The sequence below is a fragment of the Podarcis raffonei genome, chromosome 2 (genome assembly GCF_027172205.1).
Source record: "Podarcis raffonei isolate rPodRaf1 chromosome 2, rPodRaf1.pri, whole genome shotgun sequence".
Classification (NCBI taxonomy): Eukaryota; Metazoa; Chordata; class Lepidosauria; order Squamata; family Lacertidae; genus Podarcis; species Podarcis raffonei.
The window spans coordinates 75,263,501-75,290,191 of NC_070603.1; the positions used below are offsets into that span (position 1 = coordinate 75,263,501).

Here is a 26,691-nt window from a genome sequence, read left to right on the forward strand (position 1 = left end):
TTTGGACAAGAATTCCCATCATCCCCACCCAGCATGCCCAGTGGCCAAGGATGATGCTGGAAGGCAGCAGGCTGGGAAAGGCTGCCCCAGAATTACGTTTGGCCCTCAGCTATTGCCATTTTGGTGCAAAATGCATTTAAGCATGCTAAGTTCTGAGCCCCAAGGGACAAGTCACATACAAATAAGGAACCTGTCCTATGACTCAAGGGCAATAGCCTTAAATCAGGGCAGGCAAACCGGTAGCCCTCCAGTTGGTTGTTGGCTCTCCCAACTATGATCATCCCCAGGCAGCATGGCCAACCATTAGGCCGTGCTAATGTGGTTCACCAACATCTGGAGAATCAGAGGTTTCTCCACCCTGCACTACGTTAGTAGTTTGGGGCCCATTCGGAGACTACTTTAGACTCCTAAATGGTGATCTTCATACAATTGGCTATTTGTACCTTTTCAAGGCAAAGCTGAGGGTGCATTGACAGGGTATCTGATCAGACAACATCTCTCTCAGAGACTCTTGCCTCAGCACACGATCTGGCTTCCCTGAGGAGTTTAGCTGAGGTGAATGCCCCATCTATGATGGCTGCTTTTTATGAATGCCCCATCTATGATGGCTGCTTTTTATGTATTGGTTGCCACTTGAAGCTGTGGTAATGCCATAGTACACATATGGATCACATTACCCTTTTTTAGGTGTAGGTTTACAACCATGTACATACCACAATGTAAGATGTTACAATGGACCCTAAATATAAACCTCTGAAAAATTACAGGCCCCTGAAAACTGCCACCTGGTGATGAAAAGCAAGGAAGTCTGCAGAATTAATGTGAGGTAATGTAATCAGCATAGCTGGGCGGACTTAATTACAGGTTCACTCACAGGGCATCGGGACCGGCAAAGGATGTAACCGATATGCAACCTTCTGTACCAAAGCTGCAACCTGAGATTCCAGGAGCTGCTGACATTGCTCCAAGGCTGTCACTCCCCCAAGCCCAAGGAGAGTGATCCACTCTTCTCTGCAAGCCACTTCTCAGCTATCCCAGTCTTGACAATCCCAAAGCCCATTTTTTACCCCTCTACACTCCTACCCAACTTGCCTGCTTGCACAGAATTCAGATCTTGGCCTGCTCCTTCACCTGAGATCCTTCACCTCTTCTGACTCAAATACCTGGGCTCATGTCCCTTTTCCAGAAAGTTACCTCCCCCAAGCATATAAACACAGAGCCCAAGGAAACTGAAAAAGTGTTCGGTAAACTTCTCACATCCAGAAATATCTTATTTCTGTTTTGTTTTTTCTTTTATGGAAAGATTTTCATGGATGTCATTTCTGCTATTACGAGGGAAACACAGGAAATGCCGTGCCAGCACTGCGTACCGTGGCAATGTTCCTGAGGTTATGGGGAATGAAAAGTGGCTTGTTAGAATTTGGGGTGACAAAGACAATATTCTGGGTCATCATTTCCTACGTGGCAAGATGGGAAACGCTGCTGTATGAAGTTAGAACCAGTGTTAGAAACTGAGATATGAACTGAGATATAAACCTAGGTTATGGGCGCAACAACGGAATGCCTAGGTGTACTTTTTTATAACAAGAATACAAAGCTGAAAATGAATGAACTGCAGCTAAAATACTATGTTCATTTTTCACACTGTCTAGTCCAGGGGTCAGCAAACTTTTTCAGCAGGGGGCCGATCTTCTGTCCCTCAGACCTTGTGGGGGGCGGGACTATATTTTGGGGGGGAAATGAACGAATTCCTACGCCCCACAAATAACCCAGAGATGCATTTCAATAAAAGCCACACATTGTACTCATGTAAAAACACCAGGCAGGCCCCACAAATAACCCAGAAATGCGTTTTAAATAAAAGGACACAGTCTACTCATGTAAAAACATGCTGATTCCTGGACAGTCTGCGGGCCAGATTTAGAAGGTGATTGGGCCGGATCTGGCCCCAGGTCTTAGTTTGCCTACCCATGGTCTAGTCCTTCTCCTGCCCACCCCCTAATATTCTTAAGAGGGTCTCTTCTCCAGTCTTCAGAGTACCTGAAAGTGGGGAGGCAGGAAAAGTTCCTCCTTTCCTTCCACTCTGCAGTCTTAATCTGAAATCTTAAGCACAGTACTGCGCCCAGAGCTCAGAAACTGCTCACGCTAATGAAATACCCTGTCGCAAAATGCACCTAGAACAATGGGAGCTTTGAACACTGGTTAGAGTCACCTGGTTCCTACAGAACCAGAATATGGAAGCAGAGTTACTGCCTAAGTGAAAGGGATGAAACGGCTGTCTCCCTTACCAAGGAGCTAAAACCATCATTCTGGCATGGACGCTTTTACTTCCCTTATATGTACATCTTGTTGAACTCTCTCTTCCTAGAGAAAAGAGCTGATCAAATTAGTGGCCGTAACACCACCTTATTGTGCTTTCAGAGGATTTACCTTGAGTTACCATTTGTGCAGCAAAACAAAATATAAGACTTCTCATTAAGATTATTTAGGTTGCAACCTGCATCTATGCAGCTGGGAATAAGTCTTGGTTAACTCAATGGAACCTGCTTTTGAGTAGATGTATAGAGGATCGGTCTGCCAAAGTACAATCTGTGAGAAAGGCTTTGCCAACATTTCATTATGAAAAGATTAAACTTGCACAAGGCAAACTGTGCTTTTCACATGCGTCTCAACATGCTATGAAGCCTGCTTCTACAAAATCAACCGAGTCATCCCGAGGCACCTTAAAGATTAACAAAAATATACATTGGCTAAAGTGCCCCTAGGCTTAATTTTTGGTTTTGTTTTGACAGATTAATGGAAATCACGTTCAATAATTCATCACCATTTTTACTTCAGTTAACCAGGAGGAAGATTAAAAACAAAGCACCTGACATACTGTAAACAGAAAATATCCCTCAGCAAGGAACTGAGAGCAAAGCAAGATAATATGGGAGCAGCCCCAAATTTACGCTTTTGTGTCAGTAATATCTAAGGGGTAAGAAAAAAGTGAGTTTCAATTGCTCAGGCAGTACATAGGTGTCAATTTTTCATATGCTGTATGGGTGAGGAGAGTTCAACCCTGCCACCCACCCCTATCTCACCATACTCTTGTTTCAAGCATGGAGAAGCTTTCTGTATTCTGAGTGAGGCTGGGATAAAAGTGCCTGCAGAGATGGAACACAGAGTCACACAACAAGGACAGGGAAGAGAAGAACCTATCAGATGGAACTGTCACTATTTTTAATTCCGTTTGGGGTGAAGCACTTTATTTTACTTGCTAACAAAGAAAGAATTTTCTCATTCACTTTCTTAAATGTGACTATTGGGTCTTTGGAAAGCATTTCGATTAAGAAAATTATTCCCTCATTGACACAGTATCGTCTGTTCATTTAATTATACATGGGGACTTTTTCTTTTCTTGCCAATCATCCCTACACAAGCCTTGGTGTGACTAACAAAGACTGAATCACTTCTGTCCAAAGAAGAAGAATGTGTTACCCAAAATATATCCAAGCAGGATGGCGCTATCAGAATATGCATGCTAGCAACTAACAATCCCAACTGACAGCAGTCAATCAACCTAAGTAAGCAGCCATGATGTAAACAGGACCAAATGGTCACAGCTCACAGAGAAGTGTGCAGTAAAGTGTTGTAATTTATCCGCATGTATTAACAGAAGTGGTCCTGTTCAGCCAGTCAATGGGAGGAATGCAATGCAGTACTAAGTTGGGCATGTGTGTGCAGAATGAGGTCCGCTCACGCAATGGGACTTTCCCCTCTCTCCTCCCCTGCATGCCCCCTAAACCTTTTCTGGAGGTTCCCCCAACTCTCCAGAGCAGATTTATGGGGTGCAGGGAGAGGGGGGAAAGTCCAATACGTGAGCAGAGCTAACTCCTTGCATGCAACAACTTAATTGAATCCCACCCAATCTCTCCAAGCAGGACAATCCAGAATCCCAGGTTTTATCTTATCTTTTTTTTTTTACTTTGGCAAACCCAGGGTTGCTCCAAGCATGCCGGTACCTTCTTGTTTCTTAGTGTCCCACATTTTGGTGCCATTTCCAGTGGCACTCAACACACTGAGTTCTTTATTAGAGGGAGCAATGATGCATACGCTCAAGACAAAAATACACTATCATTTTTTATTATTATATTAATTTCTCTACCACCCTTCATCCAAGGATCACAGGGCAGTTTGCAATATAAAAACACAAAAACACATACCATAATAACAAACAAACAAAAGAAATCTCCTTCACCCAGTTTAAAAGGCTGTAGAATGTTTAATTAGCCAAAGGCCTGGGAGAAGAGAAATGTTTTTGCCTGGCACCTTAAAAAATGCAATGAAAGCACCACAAGTGGGGAGCAACTGCAAAAAAGGCTCATTCTCGTCTTGCCACCTTCCAAACGTATCGTGGAAGGGCACACACGAAGACACTAATGTGACCATTCAAATGAGCAGAGGGCACATACTTGGGAAATGCATCTTTATTTCAAAAATGACATATGAAGTAGCATTGAAAATTGCAGAAATGTACAAAGACTTGGAAGTTAATCTAGTTCAGTGCTCTGCACAAAGGCAAAACTCTCATGTTCAAAGTTGCAACTGATCAGCCAGTGTCATCCTATGAAAGCACACCCTAAGAAACCAACAAGAACAATCGCACCATCAGTAGCTGCAAGACTCAGTCTCCATTATGACTCCACTTGAGCTCACCATCCCTTCCACAGCACTACTCCTTTTGTGTTCAATCACCTGGATTGCAGCTTGCTTTCTCTCAGAGGGACATACTGGGCAGGGAACATCATGCATTAAACGTGTCAAGTGTGGGATATACAGCAGGAGGAATGTTAGCAGAAACAAAGGAAGCTGCCTTACAGGAAGTCAGACCAGGGCTACATCCAGCTCAGCATTGCATTTGCCAGAAACAGGGAACACTCAGGCCCAGGGGCCTTTCTGATCTAGCCCTTGAGACCCTTTCCAGGCAACACACACTCCCAAGCCACACCCCTCACCACCCCACACTTGATAAAGAAATAGCCAAGAATTCCAAGATATCCATTACCTTTGATCTTTGAGGAAGGGCTGTAGCTCAGTGACTGGCACTCACAGCACTCTAGCAAAATGTGCCGCTTGGTCCAAAACGGGTTGGTGACCCATGGCTTAAACCAGGGGTTGGAAACCTAAGGCCCGTGGGCTGGATGCGGCCCAATCGCCTTATCAATTCGGCCCACGTACGGTCTGGGAAGCAGCGTGTTTTTACAAGAGTAAAATGCGACCTTTTATTTAAAATGCATATCTGGGTTATTTGTGGGGCTTGCCTGGTGTTTTTACATGAGTAGAATGTGTGCTTTTATTTAAAATGCATCTCTGGTTATTTGTGGGGCATAGGAATTCGTTCATTATTTTTTTCAAAATATAGTCCGGCCCACCACATGGTCTGAGGGATGGTGGACTGGCCCACGGCTGAAAAATATTGCTGACCCCTCACTTAAACTAAATGGCGCTTGCTCTTTAGGCTTTCCGACAGAAGACCTTCACCATTCTGCAGGGACTTTAAACTGGGAAACAGCATAAGCTTTGCCACTGAGTGAGAACCCTTTCTAATTAAATCTGAGCAGCCTCCCAAAACAGGCCTTCTGTGTGATTCTGCTGGAGGCACACTGGCATCAGGATATGACTTCATAACTGGATGTGAGCCTCCAAACGCACACCAAAAACGAACTATGGTTTTGGAGACACTTGTCTGATCTAGAATTGTGAAGGCGGGGGGGGGGCGGAGGGCTCAGAAACATGGGGAAACCGCCTCTCCCTTTTTCCGGATTTTCACATTTCTAGTCTGATCCTAGACAGGTCACCCTTCATACTGCCAAGAGTGCCACACGCAGCGTAGTACGCCTGGGGTTATTTTCTTTTGCAAGGCGTCTCCCGCCCTGCCTGGCGGCTGTGTGTTGAGAATCTTCTACCGCCCGATCCCAGTTCTTAATTACTAGCAAGGCAATTACTGGCAAGGCCCAGATTAAAGTGTGCACGGTGGCGGGGGGAGGGCACTGCCAGAACCTGATTCTTCCACCGACACTGCAACTCATGGGGCAGCCCCCCTTCCTCGCTAATTTTTATTTTTCTAATTTGTATGCCGCTTAGTACCATAGCCTCTCAGCGGTGTACAATGAGGGTGCATGACGAAAACCTGCTGAAATTAACAGCGCGAGCTGGTCCTCGTCTCCCGCAGCTCCCCGTTTCCCGGGTTGGGGGACTCGCGAGACTTGGCTATACCTGAAGGCATCACCGCAAGGTGAGCGGGGGCGGGGCTCTACACTCAACAGGGATTGGCTGGCTGCCCACAGAGGAGAACGTTCCCGCTCGACCGTTCTATCACGCGATTGGAACTGAGCGATTGGAAAGAGGCCGCGCACGAACGAGCCCGCCTCTTAACATCTAACGCGGCTGGAACGCCGGCTCCCACAATGCACCGCTGCCGCTCCCCCTCCCCCCTCAAGCCGCCTCTCAGACAGACTTGCTTGTATCCCGTGAGCCACTGCTCTCCCCCTTTGCCGCCGGCGCACCTGCGCCTTTAAGGGTCGCTTCCTTCCGCCTTGCTTCCCTCCGCTGCCCCACAATTCCGCGCGGCGCGCTCCCCTCTCTCCTCGCAGGGCCCCCTGGAGCCGCAAAATGGCGGACACAATGAGTAGCCTCCGCTGCTGCTGCAACTGCCGCCGCCGCCGCCGCCTCCTGCCGCCCGCAGCTTGACTCGAGCCCGCCTGAGGGCGCCGTCGACCAGCTTCTCCGCCCCACCAGGGTCCCCTCCCCGCGGCTTCCTCCTCTCCCTCCGCCGCCAGGCAGGCGCTTCCCGCTTTCCCCGCGCCCTCTTCGGCGCGCAGGCCCCGCCGGCTCCCTCCCTCCTCCTCCTCCTCTCCCGCCGGCGGCGGCATGAAGCTGACGGACAACGTGCTGCGGAGCTTCCGCGTGGCCAAAGTCTTCCGCGAGAACTCGGACAAGATCAACTGCTTCGACTTCAGCCCCAACGGCGAGACCGTCATCTCCAGCAGCGACGACGACTCCATCGTGCTCTACGACTGCCAGGAGGGCAAGTGAGTGTACTGGGAGGGGGCGGGCAGGCCCGGGCAGGCGGGGGGGGGGCAGAGAGAGAGGCTCTCTCTGAAGCCGGGAGGAGGCCCTTCAGACCTCTCGCACGTGAAGGGGAGTCAGTGGAGCGGGGGGGGGGCTTGAAGAGAGAAATTTAGAACATTAAAAATAAACCGGTTCTCGGCATCTGAGGATACTTGTGGAGGAGGGTGGCTTGGGGACCAGTGTGGGTGTGTTGTTGGCAGGACCGGCTGAAGGACAAGAAGCGCCTCGGGGTTGGTGGGATGCCCCGACTTCCAAGGAGGGAGGAACCGAGGGCATAGCCCCCCCCCATTTGTATCCCGCCGCCTCATCACACTGTGAAATCTGTGAGTAGGGCCTGCCTTATCTTCTAATATTCTTGGGAAAGTGCAAGTGCTCTATAAGGATTGGTGGTGTTTCCTGCCTTAGAGAAAAGCAAGTTGTACATCTTAAAGGAATCAGCTAAACGGCCCCCCCCCCCTTGGTTTGTCAGCCTAGATTGCTTAGAGCGTGGTGCTGATAACGCCAAGGTTGATCCTGGTATGTGGCAGCTGCTTATTCCTGCATTGCAGGGGGTTGGACTAAATGATCCCTGGGTCCCTTCCAACACTACAGTTCTATTATTGGGTTCCCCTCCCTGCCTGTGTTGACACTTGTGCCCCCTAACCTTTGTATTTATCTATGCAAATAAGCAGTGTGCTTGGTCCTAGGGGTTTAGGAGAAAATCTCTATGTTGATGGTGACTTCAACAAGATAGCATTATTGTGGGATCTTTAGCACATGGATGTGTTAGGGATGTAGGTATACTGGGGCTGAGTGGAGAAAGGCGTGATGTATAAAAAAGTACCTCAGTTGGAATATGGTTGTTTCAGCAGAGGAACATGAAGTGAGTCTAATTGTCCCGTCAGTAGCACCAGATATAATGCTGTAGAATAGATAGACTGCTAAGTAGCTGCCCTTTCATTTTTATCATTGTGAGAAAATGAAGATGAAATTATACCGGCAATCGGGTCAGACACGACTCCATTTGTGTTGCCCTACTAAATGATTTGGTGATTATAAGTATTCTTGCAAATGCAATTTGCTGCTTCTGTTAGTAGGTTTCAATTAAATAAAATGCATTTATAAAGGTTTATGTTCAGTTTTCTTTCCTTCTCACTCAGTGTCTTGTTAAAGTCGATACAGAAAGCACCTTTCTTTGACCCACTTCCTTGCTTTTATATGTTAGACCAAAACATTGAGACAATGTGAATGATTACCAAATCCTAGTGAATGTGATATTTTCAGCATCACACCTATAACAGAATTTTCTTCAGCTCGCCTACTAAAAGTCTGGTACACTAATAAAGTAGTTCCTACCCCACTTCCAAATCTGTGCTTCTGTGGGGTAGAGGTGTACCTAGGGGTTGGCGACATTTGCCCTTGCTAGGGGCACAAAATTCACCCATCAGGCAGAATCCTCCTGTTATACTTGGAGTGCCAGGTCCTGCCTTGCCAGCTGATGGGATCTCAGGAAAGGTTGTTGCTGCTACAGGTGCAGGAGGGGACGGAAAGGGTCCTCAGAGCAGCTACCAGGCAGAAAACAGTGCAGCTGCCCCATTCAGCCCCAAGGAGACATGTTCCTCCTGTCCAGGCAACCTCACCTGCTGCTCAGATTTGATGGGGGCGGGGGATACAGCTCAAGAGCACAAGGGACCCTAGGTATGCCTCTGCTAGAGGGTAGATTATAAGGGAGGTTTTTTTCTGCCAGAGGTTGGGGACTCTGCCAGAGGTTGTCTTCTGTTGACAGCAAACCACCAGTGGTATCATGGAGGCAGGGCAAAGAGGTTTTCCTCTTTCCTGCTGTATCTAGCTTGCTTCACTTTGTTGGGGGATGGGTTGGGTGTTAGACACATTCATTTTGCATATTTAATCCATGTGGTCCCAGCACACAACTTGTGTGTGCTCCTCATGTGCACACACCAGATGTTGGGAACTGAAGTTGTGCATAGTCTCCACACAGGGAAAGGGATGACATGGGTATGGAAGACCCTAGGCCACATCACATTTGGGTTGTGTGTGAGTGAGAGTTAGGGGGAAGGGTGCCGGGTGCCAGTTGTCATTTTTTATTTTCACCTTGCAGCTGTGTTATCACGTCTTTGGTACTGCTGATACCATTACAAATGTAAAATGTTGATTTATGTTGCATTTTTAGGCATTTTGGACTGTGACCTTCCAGTTTTTCTATGTATATCTTTGATCAGTAATGTGCAGCTGTGTTAGGATTGTTTTCACATTAGCTGCTAGATACCTTGAAGAGTCAAGAAGGGAAACAAAATTTCCAATACTTTTAAAGACACATAATAATAAATTATTAGAATTCAGTGAGATAGGGTTTTTTAAAATAATTGTATTAATAGTATTTCTTACTATACATAGATATATAATCTGTCATCAGTTCTACTCCATGATTTATACTCTTGTCTTTTGTAGACAGAGTTCCCATATTTGCGGCTCTCCCGTGTGGTGTAGTGGTTAAGAGCGGTAGTCTCATAATCTGGGGAACCGGGTTCGCGTCTCCGCTCCTCCACATGCAGCTGCTGGGTGACCTTGGGCCAGTCACACTTCTTTGAAGTCTCTCAGCCCCACTCACCTCACAGAGTGTTTGTTGTGGGGGAGGAAGGGAAAGGAGAATGTTAGCCGCTTTGAGACTCCTTAAAGGGAGTGAAAGGCGGTATATCAAATCCAAACTCTTCTTCTTCTTCTTCCCCTCTTGAAGAGTCTGCTCTTTTCCATGTATTTTAAAGTACTTAACTCCATTAGCTGACCCTATCCGGGCAAAGTTTAGAATATTGGCGGGGGGGGGCAGTTCCAATTCATTCTACTGCTGAATAGGAATCATGGTTTCTGTTTTCATTCTGAGAGCATCAAATAATCTTTCGCAGTCAACCTTGAGGATAGTGAAATCTTTGCCAAGAATGAAGCTATCTTTTCTATTAAAAAAAAGTTTCTTCTATTGAAACCCATATTATTTTTGCATCTGTCTGATTTAGGTTTAAAGCAATTTTTCAAATTTCAAAGGAAAAAATCATTTACTTGTTAAATTGGTTGCCCCTAGCAAGAGTGTCCAGAGCTTATGAAATGAGACATCAATGAAAAGCACACTCACATGTAATCAGACTATGTGTTGTTGTGTAGCTGCAAGCTTTATTTTCTCCTTGTTTAAGGCAGTTCTTAGACCAAATAAATGCCTTTTTAATAATTGACTATCATGAAAGCAGTCCTATGATCTTGCATGCTGGTATTGGTGACACATACAGTTTGTTCCCTCCCTTTCCCCAACGGGAGTGTGTATCAAGCCAAAAAGAGTTCCTTACCTTCTCACTTCTTTGTGGGCTCAATTTTATGGAACTCCTTTCCAGCTGAGGTCAGACAGCCCCCTTCCCTGTTGTACTACTGAAGACATTTTAATTGAAGTATTTTTATAGTTCCGACCAATGTTATAGCTCCATCAAAAAATTCCTTTTTGTGTATTATATTTCTTGTTCACTGCTTAGAGGTGGTTATAGTTAAGCAGTATATAAATTGTTTAAATAAATAATAAACAAAAAGGGGATTTTGCCACCTGTTGTTGAATCACTGTTTACATGCTGTTTTTGTATTTGTTCTTCTACTCTGTTGATTCTCACTCTGACCACAGATAGACAAATTGTAATTAAGTGTCCCACATTCACCTAATGCTTCTGTCAGTTTGAAGAGGACATAACATACCAGAGCGCAATGAATTTTTGAGTGCTAGATGTTATAGAAGTGGCACCGTATAGTGGTACCTCGGGTTAAGTACTTAATTCGTTCCGGAGGTCCATTCTTAACCTGAAACTGTTCTTAACCTGAAGCACCACTTTAGCTAATGGGGCCTCCTGCTGCCACCGTGCCGCCGGAGCACGATTTCTGTTCTCATCCTGAAGCAAAGTTCTTAACCCGAGGTACTATTTCTGGGTTAGCAGAGTCTGTAACCTGAAGCGTATGTAACCTGAACCCTGTAACCTGAACCCTTTCACTTAGCAAGAACATAATTTTCATTCCCCTACCTATGTTACAGTATCAACAAGTTTGAAAATAAAATGTATTTGTGTTTATTGCTTAAATACTATAATCTACCACTATAGGCCATGGTTTAGTGTTACAGGAGCAAACCACAAACCTGGGCTTATGCATTCCCAACATTCCTTTTGCTGTGAGAAGGATGAGCTTGAAAGCTTCTGCTTTCAATTTTAAACTAACTACAATTACGTCCAAAGTTGGGACTCTGATTAAACTCTCTAGCCATGGTTTATGATTCTTGCATGAATCAGTTGAATCAAACCAGAGATCCTGGAGTGCGGACAAGGAGGAATCGTAATTAAAATTAAAAATACAGTCATACTTTGGTTGTCGAACGCCTTGCAACTTGAATGTTTTGGCTCCCAAACTGCGCAAACCCCGAAGTGAGTTCTTTGGAACCCAAATGTCTTCTGTGGCTTCCAGTTGAGTGCAGGAAGTTCCTGCAGCCAATCCAAAGCTGCGTCTTGGTTTTCTAACATTTTCAGACGTCGAATGGACTTCTGGAACGGATTCCGTTCGAAAACCAAGGTACGACTGTAGATGCTTCTGGCCACCCCTTCCTGGTGTATCCCATGGCTCATTCCTATAATACTAAACTATAGTTTACTGGTACATTCAAAGTGACTTAGCCTATGAGATGCAGTATCTAGACTGGGTTTTGATGCGGAAGGCCCAAGTTCAAAATTGACTCATCCATAAAGTTCATAAGCTCCTGGCCAATATATAGTTTTTATGATGAGACAGATAACAAATCTCTTCTTGCAGCAAGCTACAATGATTGCTTTTAAATTTCCTGGGTAAAGATTCAGAAATACTGGCATGACTCAGTAGCCAAACATGTTTATGACTTCCTCTGAACCTTCCCCTCCCCCACGTTTTCTCCATGTGTTATAGGAGAGGTCTTCTATATCGTGCTGAGCTCTGGGCCAGGCAAAATAAGTGCTGCCTTGTTGTGCTACTTCTGCCTGGCTATGTGTAAAGTAAAGAGCAAAGTCCTTTTGCGTATGTTACAAGATTTGACAGATATGAGGGAATTTCTTACTGTAGTGGAAGATTAGATCTAGGGCTTGGATTTGGGTTGTGTCTGCACATCATGCTAACCCATGGTTTAACATGATACCAAGGAGCTGAAATAAGGCTTATGCACTGCCACCGCCTCTCCCCTACCTCTGTGTAGCCAGAAGGAAGCTTTTGACTGCATCTGGTTTCACTTTTCTCTGAATCTTTGCTTGTTGTGTCATCTGGGCCAGGATTTATTATAAACTCTGAGTGGTTTAACAAACCAGCTTCAGACACCATGGTTTGAAGTGAGCTTGTTTTGAATCTGACCAGATATTCATTGGAACTGTTTCTAGCCCCACAATCTCTTTATTTAATGGCATACACTAGCATGTAAAAAAAAATCATTTGTTAGTCACAGTTCATTTTGTGGTAATCAAAGGTGACAGAAACAGCAGTCTTAAAATGGCAGTTGTCTTCTTTGAGTGAAGGTGTTCAATTGCTTTTTTAAAGGTTTTGATATGGCTAAGCGGAGTTCTTGTATGTTGGAACAAGTATAATCGTTCTTGTATTTCTTCCTGGCAGACCTAAGAGAACACTATACAGTAAAAAGTATGGAGTGGATCTCATCAGATACACGCATGCTGCCAACACTGTGGTGTACAGTTCCAATAAAATAGATGGTAAGTGATCTATTCATTGTCTCTGATATCTACCTGCTTTTTGGCAGGAATAGATAATAAATACTTGAGCAAAAGATTGGGCTTGACTACATTGAGTTGTTTATTCATTCAAGCTTTTAGAAGGTAAATGAATATTTTCCTGCTCTTAATGTTTAATCTCTAAATTATTATTTTAAAGAGATACCTTAGTCAATTCTTGACTGAACTTTTAATCAGGGTGAAATGAAAGCCTGAACCATTGATTTGATGCAAGCTAAACATGTATGCAGGTGTCTCTTAACTTTGCTACTGGCTTATGCAATTTTAACCATGTCTACTTAGAGGTAAGTCCTACTGAGTTCAGTGTGACTTACGTCCAGGTATGTGAGGTTACAATTGCAGCCTTAGAACTTGCCCTCATCTCTTGTTTTCCCCAACCGTAAATGTGTTATGTTTACTTAGGAATATATATTGGGGTCTGTAAATTCATAAATTCATTCCTAAAAAACATTACAGTTCATTTGACATGACTCTATGTGGTTAACGATGTTGATTATCTTTATCAGACTGGGTTCTGTTGGTCACATCAGATGTACATTTTTTAGTATTTGAGCTTGTCTTGAGCAGAAACGTGAACCTGAAAGAGATTTATGAATATGGGCTTTGATTTTTTCCCCCTACTCATTCTATCCTTCCCACACTTTTCCTGCTTCTTTTTCAGTCGCATCCATTTCCCCAAATTACCGTATTTTTCGCACCATAGGACGCACTTTTTCCCCTCCAAAAATGAAGGGGAAATGTGTGTGCGTCCTATGGTGTGAATGCAGGCTTTCGCTGAAGCCTGGAGAGTGAGAGGGGTCGGTGCGCACCGACCCCTCACGCTCTCCAGGCTTCGCACACCTCTCCGCAAGCAGCGGGAGCCCAGCGCTGGGCTCCCGCTGCTTGCGGAGAGTTGCCTGCATGCTGAAGCCTGCGCGCGCTGAGCTCAGCGCGTCCAGGCTTCACGGACCTCTCCGCAAGCAGCGGGAGCGCTCCCACTGCTTGCGGAGACTTGCCTGCATGCTGAAGCCTGCGCGCGCTGAGCTCAGCGCGTCCAGGCTTCGCGGACCTCTCAGCAAGCAGTCGGAGCGCTCCCACGGCTTGCAGAGAGCTGCCTGTTTGGGGGCTGGGGTCGGGGGAAGCTCGAGCTTCCCCCGACCCCAGCCCCGCGCCTGGGGGGAAATAATTTTTTCCCCTTTATTTCCCCCCAAAAAAACTGGGTGCGCCCTATGGTGCGAAAAATACGGTACTCTCCTCACTTCTGTTGTTCTGCTTGCTCTGCAGATTCTGCAGTTCCCACCTTCAGTTTATTTATTGAATTTATATCCCAATCCTACCAGTGCAACCCTTTCCTCAACTATTGACATGTTTGCTCCTCTCTCACAGCAGCTCTCTCATCTTGAAACCTGGCTTGTTCCATCCATTCAATATCTCTGTTCATACTCTAATACAGATGAGCAGTTTCTGCTTCTCATCTACCATTTATCTTGTGGGCAATCATTAATTTCTGACTTTTAACTTGATAATGTTGTCTCCTTAAGTTGACATTTAAGCATTTGAACACACCATGCTTGATTAAAACACTGAACAAGTTTTCTAGCTTGCTTTTCATCCTCTGGAAGTGATGAGAAATTTATTTCCCCACCCCCCTGTTGGATGCTTCATTCCCTTGCCCACATACCCCTGTGGGCCAGCCTCCAATTATTGGCAGTTACAGTGAGCACCTTTAAAGTCCATTTGTGAGTATGATTTGATTTAACACTGCACCTGCAAATGGACAAAGCTGGGCTCAGTGGGGAACCCCTTAGTGCAGGCTTCCTCAACCTCGTCCGTCCAGATGTTTTGCGACTACAATTCCCAGCATCCCTGATCACTGGTCCTGCTAGCTAGGGATCATGGGAGTTGTAGGCCAAAAACATCTGGAGGGCCGAGGTTGAAGCCTGCCTTAGTGCAACCAATTCTAGTAAAGCTTGATGGTGGTGCTGATTTAAGCTCCCAGTTATTTTGTAGCTGCATCCTTACCTGTCCCACACCTGTCTTCATATATATGCCATCAGGTGTGGGGTGGGCGGGCATGTTTGAGGAAAGCAGCCTTGCTTGCCATATTGGGTCCTGTGCCCGCAGGGTGGAGGTTTTTCGCCCTTTGTAGGGCAAGCTTCTAAAATTATCCTTTTTAAGCTGTAAGTACAAGGAATTTATTTTATACTCATATCTATTTTGGCTCAATGTAGTAACATCTTGAGTAAAATAATAAAACTTTTGTCAAATTCAGCAGTTATAACCTGAGAGTAAGATGTTAAGATATTTGGTGTCCTTTAAAGAATAGTCAAGTTTATTATCAAGGCATTAATATTCTAAAAATTATCTGAGAAGAATTGTAGGCATTCATAGAGGGTAATAAAAGTATTATGAATAATATCTTGAGGTTTTTTAATCTAAAGCTTAAAATTCAGAATATTTTCAGAACTGGCCAGTATTTCTGGCCTCTGCATAGAGGTGATACCACAGCAGTAATTAACCACATCCTTCTCTTGCTGGGTGTACAAAATTATGATATGGCTCCTTAACTTTTCTTTTAAAAAAACAAAATGTGTGCACATTCCTTGATTATGAAACAGTCCTCAGCCATGGTTGGCAGTGTTAAAGTATGCAGTGATATGGGTTTTCCAGAACCAGCACAGTGCACTGGTTAGAGTGTTGGACTAGGGCCTGAGAAATCAAGGTACAAACCCCACTCTGTCTTAAAGCTCAGTGGGTGCCCTTAGACTAGTTACTGCCTCTCACTTTAACTTACCTCACAAGTCGATGGGATGATAAAATCGGAGTTCAGGGGAGAACTATATGTACCTTAAGATCCTTGGAAGAAAGATGGGATATAAACAAATAAATTAAAAATAAATAATTTCCAAACCCTAAATCAATTGAGTCTGATTTTACATAATTGATTGTTTTAGTAAAAATAAGAAGTGGGGATTAGGTGAATCATGTTTGGGCTAGTTGAGGCTCATCTGCATAGCACTACCAGGGTTGAATGCGAACTTAGCCATTGAAGCTGTAATGCTGTATTCAAGCCAAAGCTTTACTTGAAAATACTTTTCGAGATATAACAGCTTGGCAACATACACTTCCTTACATAGGGCTGTGTCCAATGCTAGTCCTTTTCAGAGTAGACCTGTTGAACTTAATGGACGTTACTAACAGGGGAGGAATTCATTGTCGTATGAAGGATGTTGTTCTGTCAGCACTAGTGTTTTCTGCTTGTCTTATGGAATGATCTCCCCTCTTCTCCCACAACATGCTGTTCTTAGTGTTCTCCTGCCCCTCCAGAGCAGCTTTGGGTGGGGTCCCATTGCTTTAGTGGAAGTCATTGTTCTGACTTCTGCTAGTAGTATGGAATAGTTGACACTGACCCTAGGTTTAATAATTTCAATTGGTCTACTTTGAGTATTACTAGGCTTGGCTACAACTCAGGGTTTGAAATTTAAAGGAAAACAAACACACAAAAATATGTTTATATTTATTACATATTCATGCACACTTCTGAGGGATAGTGATCTACAAAATGTTAATCACAACTTTGAAACTGCAGAGTTTGACTGTTTTATGTGTAACTAATGAATTTTATGAAATAAAGGATTTTTACAAATGGGGGGAAAACATTAGAAAATTTTTCTACCTTGCATCACTGATATGTGCTTCAAAAGGTATCTATCTTGAATGTCTGAAGTATTTCAAGAACTCATACAGTATGGACATGTTCTTGGAAGAGGCAGGCAAGTCAAAGTCCTTTCCTGCAGGAGGCTTGCCACAATTTGTGTATTTGAATTAATATTTAGGTGTTTCTGAATTTCTGCTTGAACCAGCTCTGCTGATGTACTCCTCTATGAAGAATGTCTCAGTTTTCAAGCCTAATTCTACCTGCCTGATTCCAGGCTGAGGTAGTAGTTTGTACAGTTTGAGGGTCTATGATACCACCCGGTACAGGAGATAACTGTACAGGCCACTGCCTTGCCTGGGACAGAGCTTTATCTGCTAAAACAAGGCGCTTCCTCCCTGCATTCGTTTGGTGCCAGGTAACTGTTGCTACTTAAAGACCATCAGTCTCTCTCAAATGTGTGTGTGTTTAAACAATAGATTCAGGAATTTAAAAAAACTGTGCATTGCAGTATGCATGGTAGAGAGTTGGCTCTTCAGACTAGCATGTCTGTCCTGGGCATTCATTTTTGGCTTGCAAAATTGTTCTTCAAAATGTGTCTACGTCCCTCTGCATGTTCTTATCAGTTCCACTGGAAAATACTTAAGCACATTATTTTTTATGCGATTAAAGGGCTGCAAAATGTGTGGGTTCTGCATCGTTACTTTCCACTTGAGAGTTGAAATTCTCATCTTATTTGCTCTCCCACTGTAGTTTGTCTTTTGAAGAAGCTGACTTACTTACATCAACATTTATAAATATAACTTTGAGTAAAGACTGAGAAATAATTTTACAAGATTAGTTTTATCTGCTGTATAACTTACTTAGCTGTAATTGGAGTACAAACCAAAAAAGTATGTTGAAAATACTGATTGAGAAATACTGCAAATATAATGCAAGTGATCAATCTCAATGTTCTATTCGTGTTTATATACATGTTTAAGTATTGCTATTTAGTTGCCTTTTACTTGTTTACTTCTGTTCATTTCTTTTTATCCAGAAGTAGTTTTCAGAGTTCAGTATCCCAGAATTCTCATTTTAACTGCAGTTGTTGAGCTGAGGTGGTTGGCACTTGGATAAGGTTTACATGACTGCTAAATTCTTAACACAGCTAAAAGTTAAACAAACTGCAGGTAGAGAAATGGTTATATTTTTTAGACAGAAAGTACAGTATATTATTCCTACTGGCTCAAACCTAAAACATTTTCATGCTGGGACATGCAAGTACTGTACTATTTTGCTCAGGCTATGCCAGAAGACTGTACTTCATGGCTTCAATTTTAACCCACACAATAACTGTGTTTCAAGAAAAATAACTGTCTCTATTGAAATAAACTGGCCAGGTGATGCAGGGTTGCTGTATAATATTGTTTGCCTTGTTGATTTCTTGTAGATACAATCAGATACCTCTCTCTGCACGACAATAAATACATCAGATACTTCCCAGGACATAGCAAAAGGTAAGATGAGTAGTGCACTCGTAATTTTGCTGGTAAAGAAGCAGGAATAACGGTGCATTTTGTTGAATTTTTATCTTGTTTAAATTGGCAAGAATGAAAGATGAAAAAATAGTTTTGTGTCATTTATTTTTATCTCACCTTCAGAGTTGTTGCTCTGTCCATGTCTCCAGTGGATGATACCTTTATTTCTGGGTCGCTTGATAAGACCATCAGACTTTGGGATCTTCGATCTCCAAATTGCCAGGTATTGAGTATTGGTTAATGGGTAGTCGGCATAAGGTGCACTGGAGGGCTGCTTCAGAATGTAGAATAGACTGTAGAGCATAGTATTCAATTCCACTAAAAGATGGTGTGTTACCAAAGGAATTACAAGCCTATAAATCTAATTGCCAGAATTTGTGGTGGTTCAGCATTGGAATCACAACTGGGGAGGGAAATGTTCACCTCCCCATGTGTTGTGGTCCCAAAGAACATTCTCCCTCCATGCACACACTTCTTAGTGATATTTTTAAACCTTATGCATGGTTGTTACCCACACAATTATAGCAAATATTCAGCCTTTGGGTATGTATCCAGTTTCTTCCTCAAAAGCTGCAACTCTGGGATGAAGAGAATTATTCTATTGATGAAGAGCAAGGTAGTTGTAGGAAGCACTGGAATCTGATTGGATATCTCTGTTACATTATTTGATTTCTAAATATATCAAGGACACAAATAAACATTAATTTGTAACTTTGATTGATTGTTGGGATACTGCCAGGGAGATATCAGCCATCATGGCCCCCACGTCACCTCCGGACAATCCATCGATCTCCCGTAGATACAGTATCAGCAATTAGCGACACGAGCTCCAGAAAAATAGCTTGTAACATTCCAGAGCTGATGCACACTCTATCAGCAGATAATGCACAGCGAAAGATGAACGCAGGAGAGCATTTTTCCAAGTTTATTCAGTGTTGGTCAGAACAAAGAAAAAACATGACTGCCTGCTTCGGTCTGCTCAGGCAGAGAGAGAAACGAAAGCAAAGACACAACAGAAACATCCTGTGAACAGGAAATACGCAGACTCTGTGACTCACAAAGCCTGCTCCCTTTTAAGGTGGAACGGAAATATCCTAACATCTTAGCCTTTGATTTAGTAAATAAGGACCAGCTGTGGCACACAAGTTCACCAGTACTAATATTGACAAAAGGTTACCGTGACTTGTACAGACTCTGCATTAGAACACTCCCCTGCAATTAAGAGTGTGCATTAATGATGTTTTAATATAAGCAGTTTCGATAAAAACGGGTAAAGGAGAGCTATAGTTTGGTCCCACTTTTCATTTTTTGCATAAACAACATTGTTGCAGAAATGTCTGCTTTGGTCGAATGAAAGATTTCAGCTCTGCTTTATGCCAATAACCTAGCATTGTTATCATGAAATAAGATACAGTGCTTCCTCAGGTTAAGTACTTAATTCGTTCTGGAGGTCCGTACTTAACCTGAAACTGTTCTTAACCTGAAGCACCACTTTAGCTAATGGGGCCTCCTGCCGCCGCCGCACCACCAGAGCCCGATTTCTGTTCTTATCCTGAAGCAAAATTCTTAACCTGAAGCACTATTTCTGGCTTAGTGAAGTGTGTAACCTGAAGCGTATGTAACCCGAGGTACCACTGTAGGCTTAACTAACATTGTCTAGATTTGAATCACTGTAGGAAGTAATCAAGCACTCTTAGGTTATGTTTGCTTAAATATCCCAAAAATGTAAATGGCTGCTTGATGGCCAAATGTGTAAACACAAACAGGCATTTAGATACCTGCAACCTTTTTCTTGGTGAAACGTTAACTGGGAAATTTCAGATAGCTGCTGTCAAAACATCTGTTCAGATTCAAAAGCAGATAGTTCCTATTTTGAGTATTTTCTCTGCCAAGGCTTTAGCTCTGAGGCTGAGCTTTGGGGAGGAGTAAAATCAGAACTATAATTAAATAAATTTTAAACAAAGATCTTAGGACTCCCTATATGAACACCATCAATTCCTCTTAGATCCAACTTTAGCTTATCTTTTGTAGCTGGACCTAACGGTCAGGGGTCCCTTTACTTTTACCTTTACCTTTAAACAAAATGAATATATCTTAACTAAATTGTATTACTTGGAACACCTAAGTGTCAGATGGCGAGGGTGGCTGCTCATGAGTAAGCAGGCAGGACTCCAACCTGTCTTTTACAGGTTTTATTTTGGTGCAAACTATTTACAGTGCAGAAACCCAAAGTTCATGTCTGCCTCAATCACTAGCAGAATCCAGGAGTGCCTGTTTCCTGGACCTCCTCCAGCATAAAAGCCTTGTTACGCCCAGCCTTTTCCATCCCTCTTTGCGCTTTAGACTTCTGCGCAGGGTGGGCGACAGAGGGGGCGTGCTTCCCTCCTGGCCGGCTTTGCCAGAAGTGGTGCTGAGGCTCCCACCAGCATCCTCTGGTCCTTTCACCTCTTCTCCACTGGAGGTGGGGTTTTCCTCATCACTGGAAGAAGAACTGCTTTGCAAGATTTTCGGAGGCTCCCTGTAACACAACTGCCCCTCTGTTTCCCGCCCCTGTTCTGATGCAGTTCTCTGACAGTCATGTACAGAGTTGTCAAAAAACCAAGTAAACTGTAATTTAGCAATTGTTTATGAGGTCCAGAAAAATGGTGTAATTTATAATATGTCTCTCATAAGATTATGCCGAGGCACGTTACCTATAAATACTAACTTTCCTTGGTTCTTCACAGAGCTTAGACTCAAGTAATGCCACCCATATATATTGAATGGTGTTTTACAGGTATCTGTGGCACCAATGAAAATGTGGGTTTGGCTGTAATCATATAGAAGACATAATTCACAACTAAGGTTTTTCAATTATATGTTGAACCATGGAAATTTTAAATAATCTCTTAACAGTGTTGTGATAGAGCAATACTAGATATTGTGATATAATTGTTAATACGTAGTTTTATATTTATATGCTGGCATTGCTTGCCACAGTAGTTAGGAAACTACATGCATACCTGTTAGTGATTCATCTTTGTTAATGATTCACATTTAATCATTCCAACTCAGTATTCTGGTTTAGAAATATAGTGGGCATGAATTCTATTATTATTATTATTATTATTATTATTATTATTATTATTATTATTAAATAATTATAATGTATATTGTTGACTGTGAGAGAGAGTGCATGTGTTCTTGCTTGTATTGTGATTTAACAGTAATAGAAATAACACATTTTGTTTTACGTGGAGTAATTTATTTTAATTTCCCAAATTATAGGGCTTGATGCATCCTCAAGGGAAGCCTGTGTGTTCATTTGATCCAGAGGGGCTGATTTTTGCAGCTGGGGTCAATTCCGAAATGGTGAAGCTTTATGATCTTCGCTCATTTGATAAGGTATGTAGTGTTCAGGTGCATTTGAGATTGTAAACATTCCCAAGAGATCTCTATAAACATGTCTGTAACGGGCAGAATTCCTGTGATTCAGATATAATGCATTTAACTCTAGAAAACAAAAGCCATACTCTAGATCTATTAAAGTAAAACGTAATTTTTGTTAAGTGGTCCTGAGTTTTCATTCATGTTGGAAGAATGCCCTATCTGATCAGGGTCTATCTAGACCAACATTCTTTGCCAGCGTCCCAGTGACCAAGAGATGCTCACTGGCTCCTTCAGTCTTCTCACAACAAAAATAATTCTGTATGACTGTGTTTGTGCAGGTTCATGTTAACTTTCATAAATAGAATGATTGAGATGGTTCCGCTATATGCCCTTATTTGGTTTTCTTTCTTGAAGGGTCCATTTGCTACCTTTAAGATGCAGTATGACCGAACCTGTGAGTGGACTGGTTTGAAGTTCAGCAGTGATGGTAAACTTGTTCTTATATCAACCAATGGAGGGTTCATCCGACTCATAGATGCCTTTAAAGGAGCTGTTCTTCATACATTTGCGGTGAGGCTGCTTTCCTTACTTTCTGGGGTGCTCTCTGTCTTAAACTTCCTTAGTTATAGGTGAGATGTACCGTATTTTTCGCTCCATAAGACACACTTTTTTCCTCCTAAAAAGTAAGGGGAAATGTGTGTGCGTCTTATGGAGCGAATGCAGGCTGCACAGCTATCTCTGAAGCCAGCACAGCAAGAGGGAGAGCTGCGCAGCACCTCTTGTTGTGCTGCCTTTCCAGCGAAGCGGGAGGAGGGACAGAAGGGAGCCCTTATGGAGCCCCTTCCGTCCCTAATCCTGCTTCGCTGGGAAGGCAGCACAACAAGAGGCGCTGCGCAGCTCTTCCTCTTGCTGTGCTGGCTTCAGAGATAGCTGCGCAGCTTGCTCTGGTTTTCAGGGAGGTGGGAGAAGGGACAGAGGGAAGTCCATCAGTCCCTTTTTCCACCTCCCGAAAAAGCCAGCAAGAGCCACTCTATCTTTAAAGAGCTGCGCCGAGTGAGCGTGTCTGCGGCTCTTGCTGGCTTTTCTTGTTTTTCTTCTCTAAAAACTAGGTGCGTCTTATGGTCGGGTGTGTCTTATAGAGCAAAAAAATATGGTATTGTACAGATCCACTAGTATTGTTTTAAAGATTTCTCAGCTGTTCATCTTTCAACAATCATTCTGTCTAAATGTTTATGCTACAGACATTTTTAGGAGGCACTATCAGGCGCTTCTTCCATAAACCTATTACTGTTTGGTGGAAATCAGGGTTCAATATTGCAGCCTAGCAGACAAGGCTTAAACCAATAAGAGTGACAAGTGAGTCAATAGTGCAACTGAAACAGTAATTTATTAAGCAGACTACCCAATGCAAGTGTAATGGATAAAGAAAGCAGATAAAGCATGAATTCTTTACGTAACAGTACTTGGTATTGCATTGCAACGTCCTCCTACAGTCCTCTTGTTCATCTACTTAAGACATGATTATTCTAAGTTCCATAGTAGTTCATAATTAACAGTGGCCATCAATATCAATGGATCTCATGGTCCTTTCTCTATCCTTTGAGAGACAAAGTAAGCCTACCCTACTCCTGTCCTTTATAGGTTTTTATATTGATCATAGGTGGGAACAATTTTTTCCACCCACTTTGTTTACCCAGTTTTCTCCTGTAATGTCATCTTAGCTTCTCTCATTTAGTGGCTTCATCATTCACCAAGCCACCAGACAAGACCTTCCTCATTCTCTTATCAGCCCAAGGTGTTGCACATGCTGCTTCTGTATGACACAGGTTATGCTGAGCCAAACTCTTTTACTGCAGTAGTTCATCAAGGGCCCAGTAGTTCTCTGGGTCTGGCAAGATTAGATTGTCAGCACATCAGTTTCTTTTATTAATATCCCTTTAATTTCAAGTATACTTCAAATATTTACAGTTTCTGCCTAATTGCCATTTACTTCCCAAAATCTTCGATCACTCTTTCTAACCCAGGTAACTAAAGGATTTAAGGATTTAATTTAACTAAGCATTCTGGACTCTAGTGGATTCTTGCTTCTTTGCTTTTCTTGCCTCCAAACTCACTTTTCCTTTTTCTTTGCAGGGATTTAACAACACAAAAGCTGTTACACTGGAAGCTTCATTCACCCCAGACTCTCAGTTTATAATGATTGGTAAGAGAGCCACACTCCTTTATGTAACTGGGGAACACCAAGTTTGAAAAGTAATTTCAGTGTCACTTCCAATGCAGCCTATGGCCTGAAAAGATTTCTGCCCTTCTGGGGTGTATCTGGCTGTTTTGTATATATTGGCTGTGCCATCAGTTGAAAATCAGTTGGGTTGCTTAATTAATTGGTCTCCTGTTGGTGCTTCATACTAATATTGCATAATCCAATTTACAGGATCAGAGGATGGGAAGATCCACGTCTGGAATGGAGAGACTGGAATGAAAGTAGCAGTGCTAGATGGGAAGCACACAGGCCCTATTACCTGTTTACAGTTCAACCCAAGATTTATGACCTTTGCCAGTGCATGCTCCAATATGGTAAGGAGACAATATGTTTCTACAGAACCCCAGCCAAATTGAATATGTGCATGCTTCGGACAAATGGGCACTCCTTATGGGTGTTTGAAAGTGAGTACAGCTTTTTGTAGGGATGAGGACCTTGTCAAAGCAGAGTTGATTGCAGAGAAATCTACTTGCATTCAAGCCCCCTGCAGGGGAAGGTCAGGGACCCTGTGTGTGCATACGATGCTGTGAGGCTTGTGTGTGCACTCCTGTCCCCTTAACATACTTACAGAACAGTGCACTTCAAAATGCACATGGACTATGTAAGCAGGAAGTATAAACTCTGAATTTATATTGAACAGTTCTTTGTAATTAGAAAATTGGCAGACATACTAGAATCACACTGATTTTGTTTCTTCTTTCAGGCCTTTTGGTTACCCACTATAGATGACTAATTCCGGATTCATCTTTTCCATTGGACAGTTTTCAAATTGTACTGACAGCAACGTATTTGTGAAGACTGTAATAGAAGTACTGGGATCACATCGCAGACTTGAATGCTCCCATGCAGCACATCCTATTTCTATTTTGGTATGCCAGGCTCTTTGCTGCATCCCTTCAAAAGGATTTTTTCATTTGGCTGCGCACCTACCAGTTCAGGAACTTGAGATCCTAGCAAGTATCGTCCTGAATTGTAGCAGAGCTTTGGTTTAATATTGGCACAGCAAATACATGTTGATACATCAGTCCCTTTTGTTTTTAAGTGAGGGTTATCAATTGTAAGCTCCTAGGATTCTGGGCTTGTTTAAAAACAAACTTTCCAGAATGTTTTCTCTGTTCTGAAATATCAACAGTAAATACACTCTGCACTCCTTAAGTGCTTCTCTGTGCCACATAAATCTTTGTGCCATATATACAGCAACTACCCCATTCTTGGAGAAAGCTTCTTATGCTACTAATACTCCCATGAGACTTTATAGACATTTTGGATTCCTTGACATGGCAGTGTCAAGGACATGCAGGGACTTGGCGTGGATGATCCTAAGCAATAAAGAAGTTTTCAGCTGTAAAATGCATTTAAAAACAGACTGGATGGAAATGCATTCTCTGTACCCCTTCTTTCAGTGTAATTGCAACTGATTATGTAAATATGGGGAGGGGGTGGATGGAGCATATTTTTTTACTTTTAGATATTAAAAAGTAACATTTGGACCAATACAGTATTGTGGAATTAGTCTTGGTTCTTCACCTGCCTTTCACACATCAGTCTTCCTGTTCTCCATACTTCCATTCCATTCCTCCAAGGCTAGGCACAGCTTGTACTGCCCCCTTCCCTAAATATTTCCGCCCATTGTGAATGGGGTCATTCTGTTAGTGCAAATTTAGTTAACTCTGTCAAACTAACTTGATGGGACTGCAGAATTTCCAGTTTGTTTCCAGCTTGTTTGCTTTCTTGGCCTGTGAGTCCTTTTGCTGAAGAACAAAGGGACATGTAAGTAAGCATGTCATGTGGCAACAGGAAATGAAATCAAGGTCAGCTGTTCTATTATAGTGATGTGCATCTGGCCTACTGCTTTGTAGTCTTCACTACCAAGTACTTAAAACTAGTGCCTGCACATTTCAATAATTATCATCCAAGTAAGCACAATTTCAGTGCTTCATGCTCTAGTGATTTTGAACTCCCATGAAACCCTCACTCTTAAAGCCACTAGCATTTTGATACGGAACCATGTTTCCTTTGGCTATGTCCTGGCTTTGCTAAGTGTTGTTCACACCTTTGGAGAACTTTCCTCTGCATTTAGAACATGCTCTGGTGGTACATGTTACAGTACTGCATCCCAGGCATTCTCTACATCCTCCACAAAGAGCTGCTGCGCAGGAGCCGTGCTGAGGAATGTAACATTTTAAGTTTGAGCTGCTGGGGTAGATAACTCCAATTGCCTTATTATTAACTAAATTGCATGGTTTTTTGTTGTGTTTGTTTCCAGCGGTTGCTCACTCTGCAGAGATAATGGCTGGATCTCTCCTGAGCCTGCCAAAGTTCAAGGATGCAGGTAGCCGCAGCTCAGGGATTTGCCTCAACTGCATCAGCACACAACCTCCTGGCTTCTTCTGTTTTAATTCACAGTATGGCAGCACTAGCAGGACTGTCAGATGCAGTGTTGAGATCCAGGGGCAGCACTATTACATCAATTATGTTCTTGGCAGTAATTCATTTGCATGGTACTGCACTGAGCTGCATGTTCTTTTCTACGAGCAGTTCAGTTAATTTTTTTAATCATAAAATCTTGCCCACTCTGCTACAAAAAGAGAAGTCAATGAGTGTTTTACTTTTTTACCTTGAGTAAGCTGCTACTCTACTGAAGCTGGTTCTCAGTAGGCAGTGGAGTGTATGTGTACTGCATTTACTTTTGCCGGGAGCTAGTTTTGATCAAACCATTTTTTAAAGAAAAGCACTGTTTGCAAATGAACTCATATTTGTTAACTGTATTATGTATCCTAAGTTACATGTTGCATTTTGTAAACCTGTATTTGCAGACTTTACAGATACGTTAAAGTCAAGAATAAATTGCAGTATTAAGACACAAGGAGCACTGCTGTCCTCCATTAACTTTGCCACGTAGTGTTCCCACCATGTATGTAATGGATGTTTCCTGGCTACAGTATTTCTTCACTCTTGAACATACCGTATCCTTCCAGCAAAGTGTGCAAGTCATCAATTTTTCCAGTTACCAAA

General features: G+C 42.9%; 1 protein-coding gene across 2 annotated transcripts; it reads left to right on the plus strand.

Annotated features, from left to right (window-relative positions):
• Window positions 1–6,609: 6,609 nt before the first annotated feature.
• Window positions 6,610–26,534, plus strand: WDR82 (WD repeat domain 82). Of its 2 annotated transcripts, none has more exons than XM_053377529.1 (9): window positions 6,610–7,073; window positions 12,757–12,854; window positions 17,960–18,026; window positions 18,171–18,273; window positions 21,315–21,431; window positions 21,831–21,986; window positions 23,550–23,619; window positions 23,848–23,990; window positions 24,380–26,534. In XM_053377529.1, the coding sequence occupies exons 1-9, from the start codon at window positions 6,913–6,915 to the stop codon at window positions 24,407–24,409; spliced, it is 945 nt and encodes a 314-aa protein (XP_053233504.1). In that variant the 5' UTR covers window positions 6,610–6,912; the 3' UTR covers window positions 24,410–26,534. The 2 variants fall into 2 exon arrangements, with proteins under 2 accessions (XP_053233504.1, XP_053233505.1); XM_053377530.1 differs by having other exon boundaries at window positions 6,611–7,073; window positions 18,171–18,270.
• Window positions 26,535–26,691: the final 157 nt, after the last annotated feature.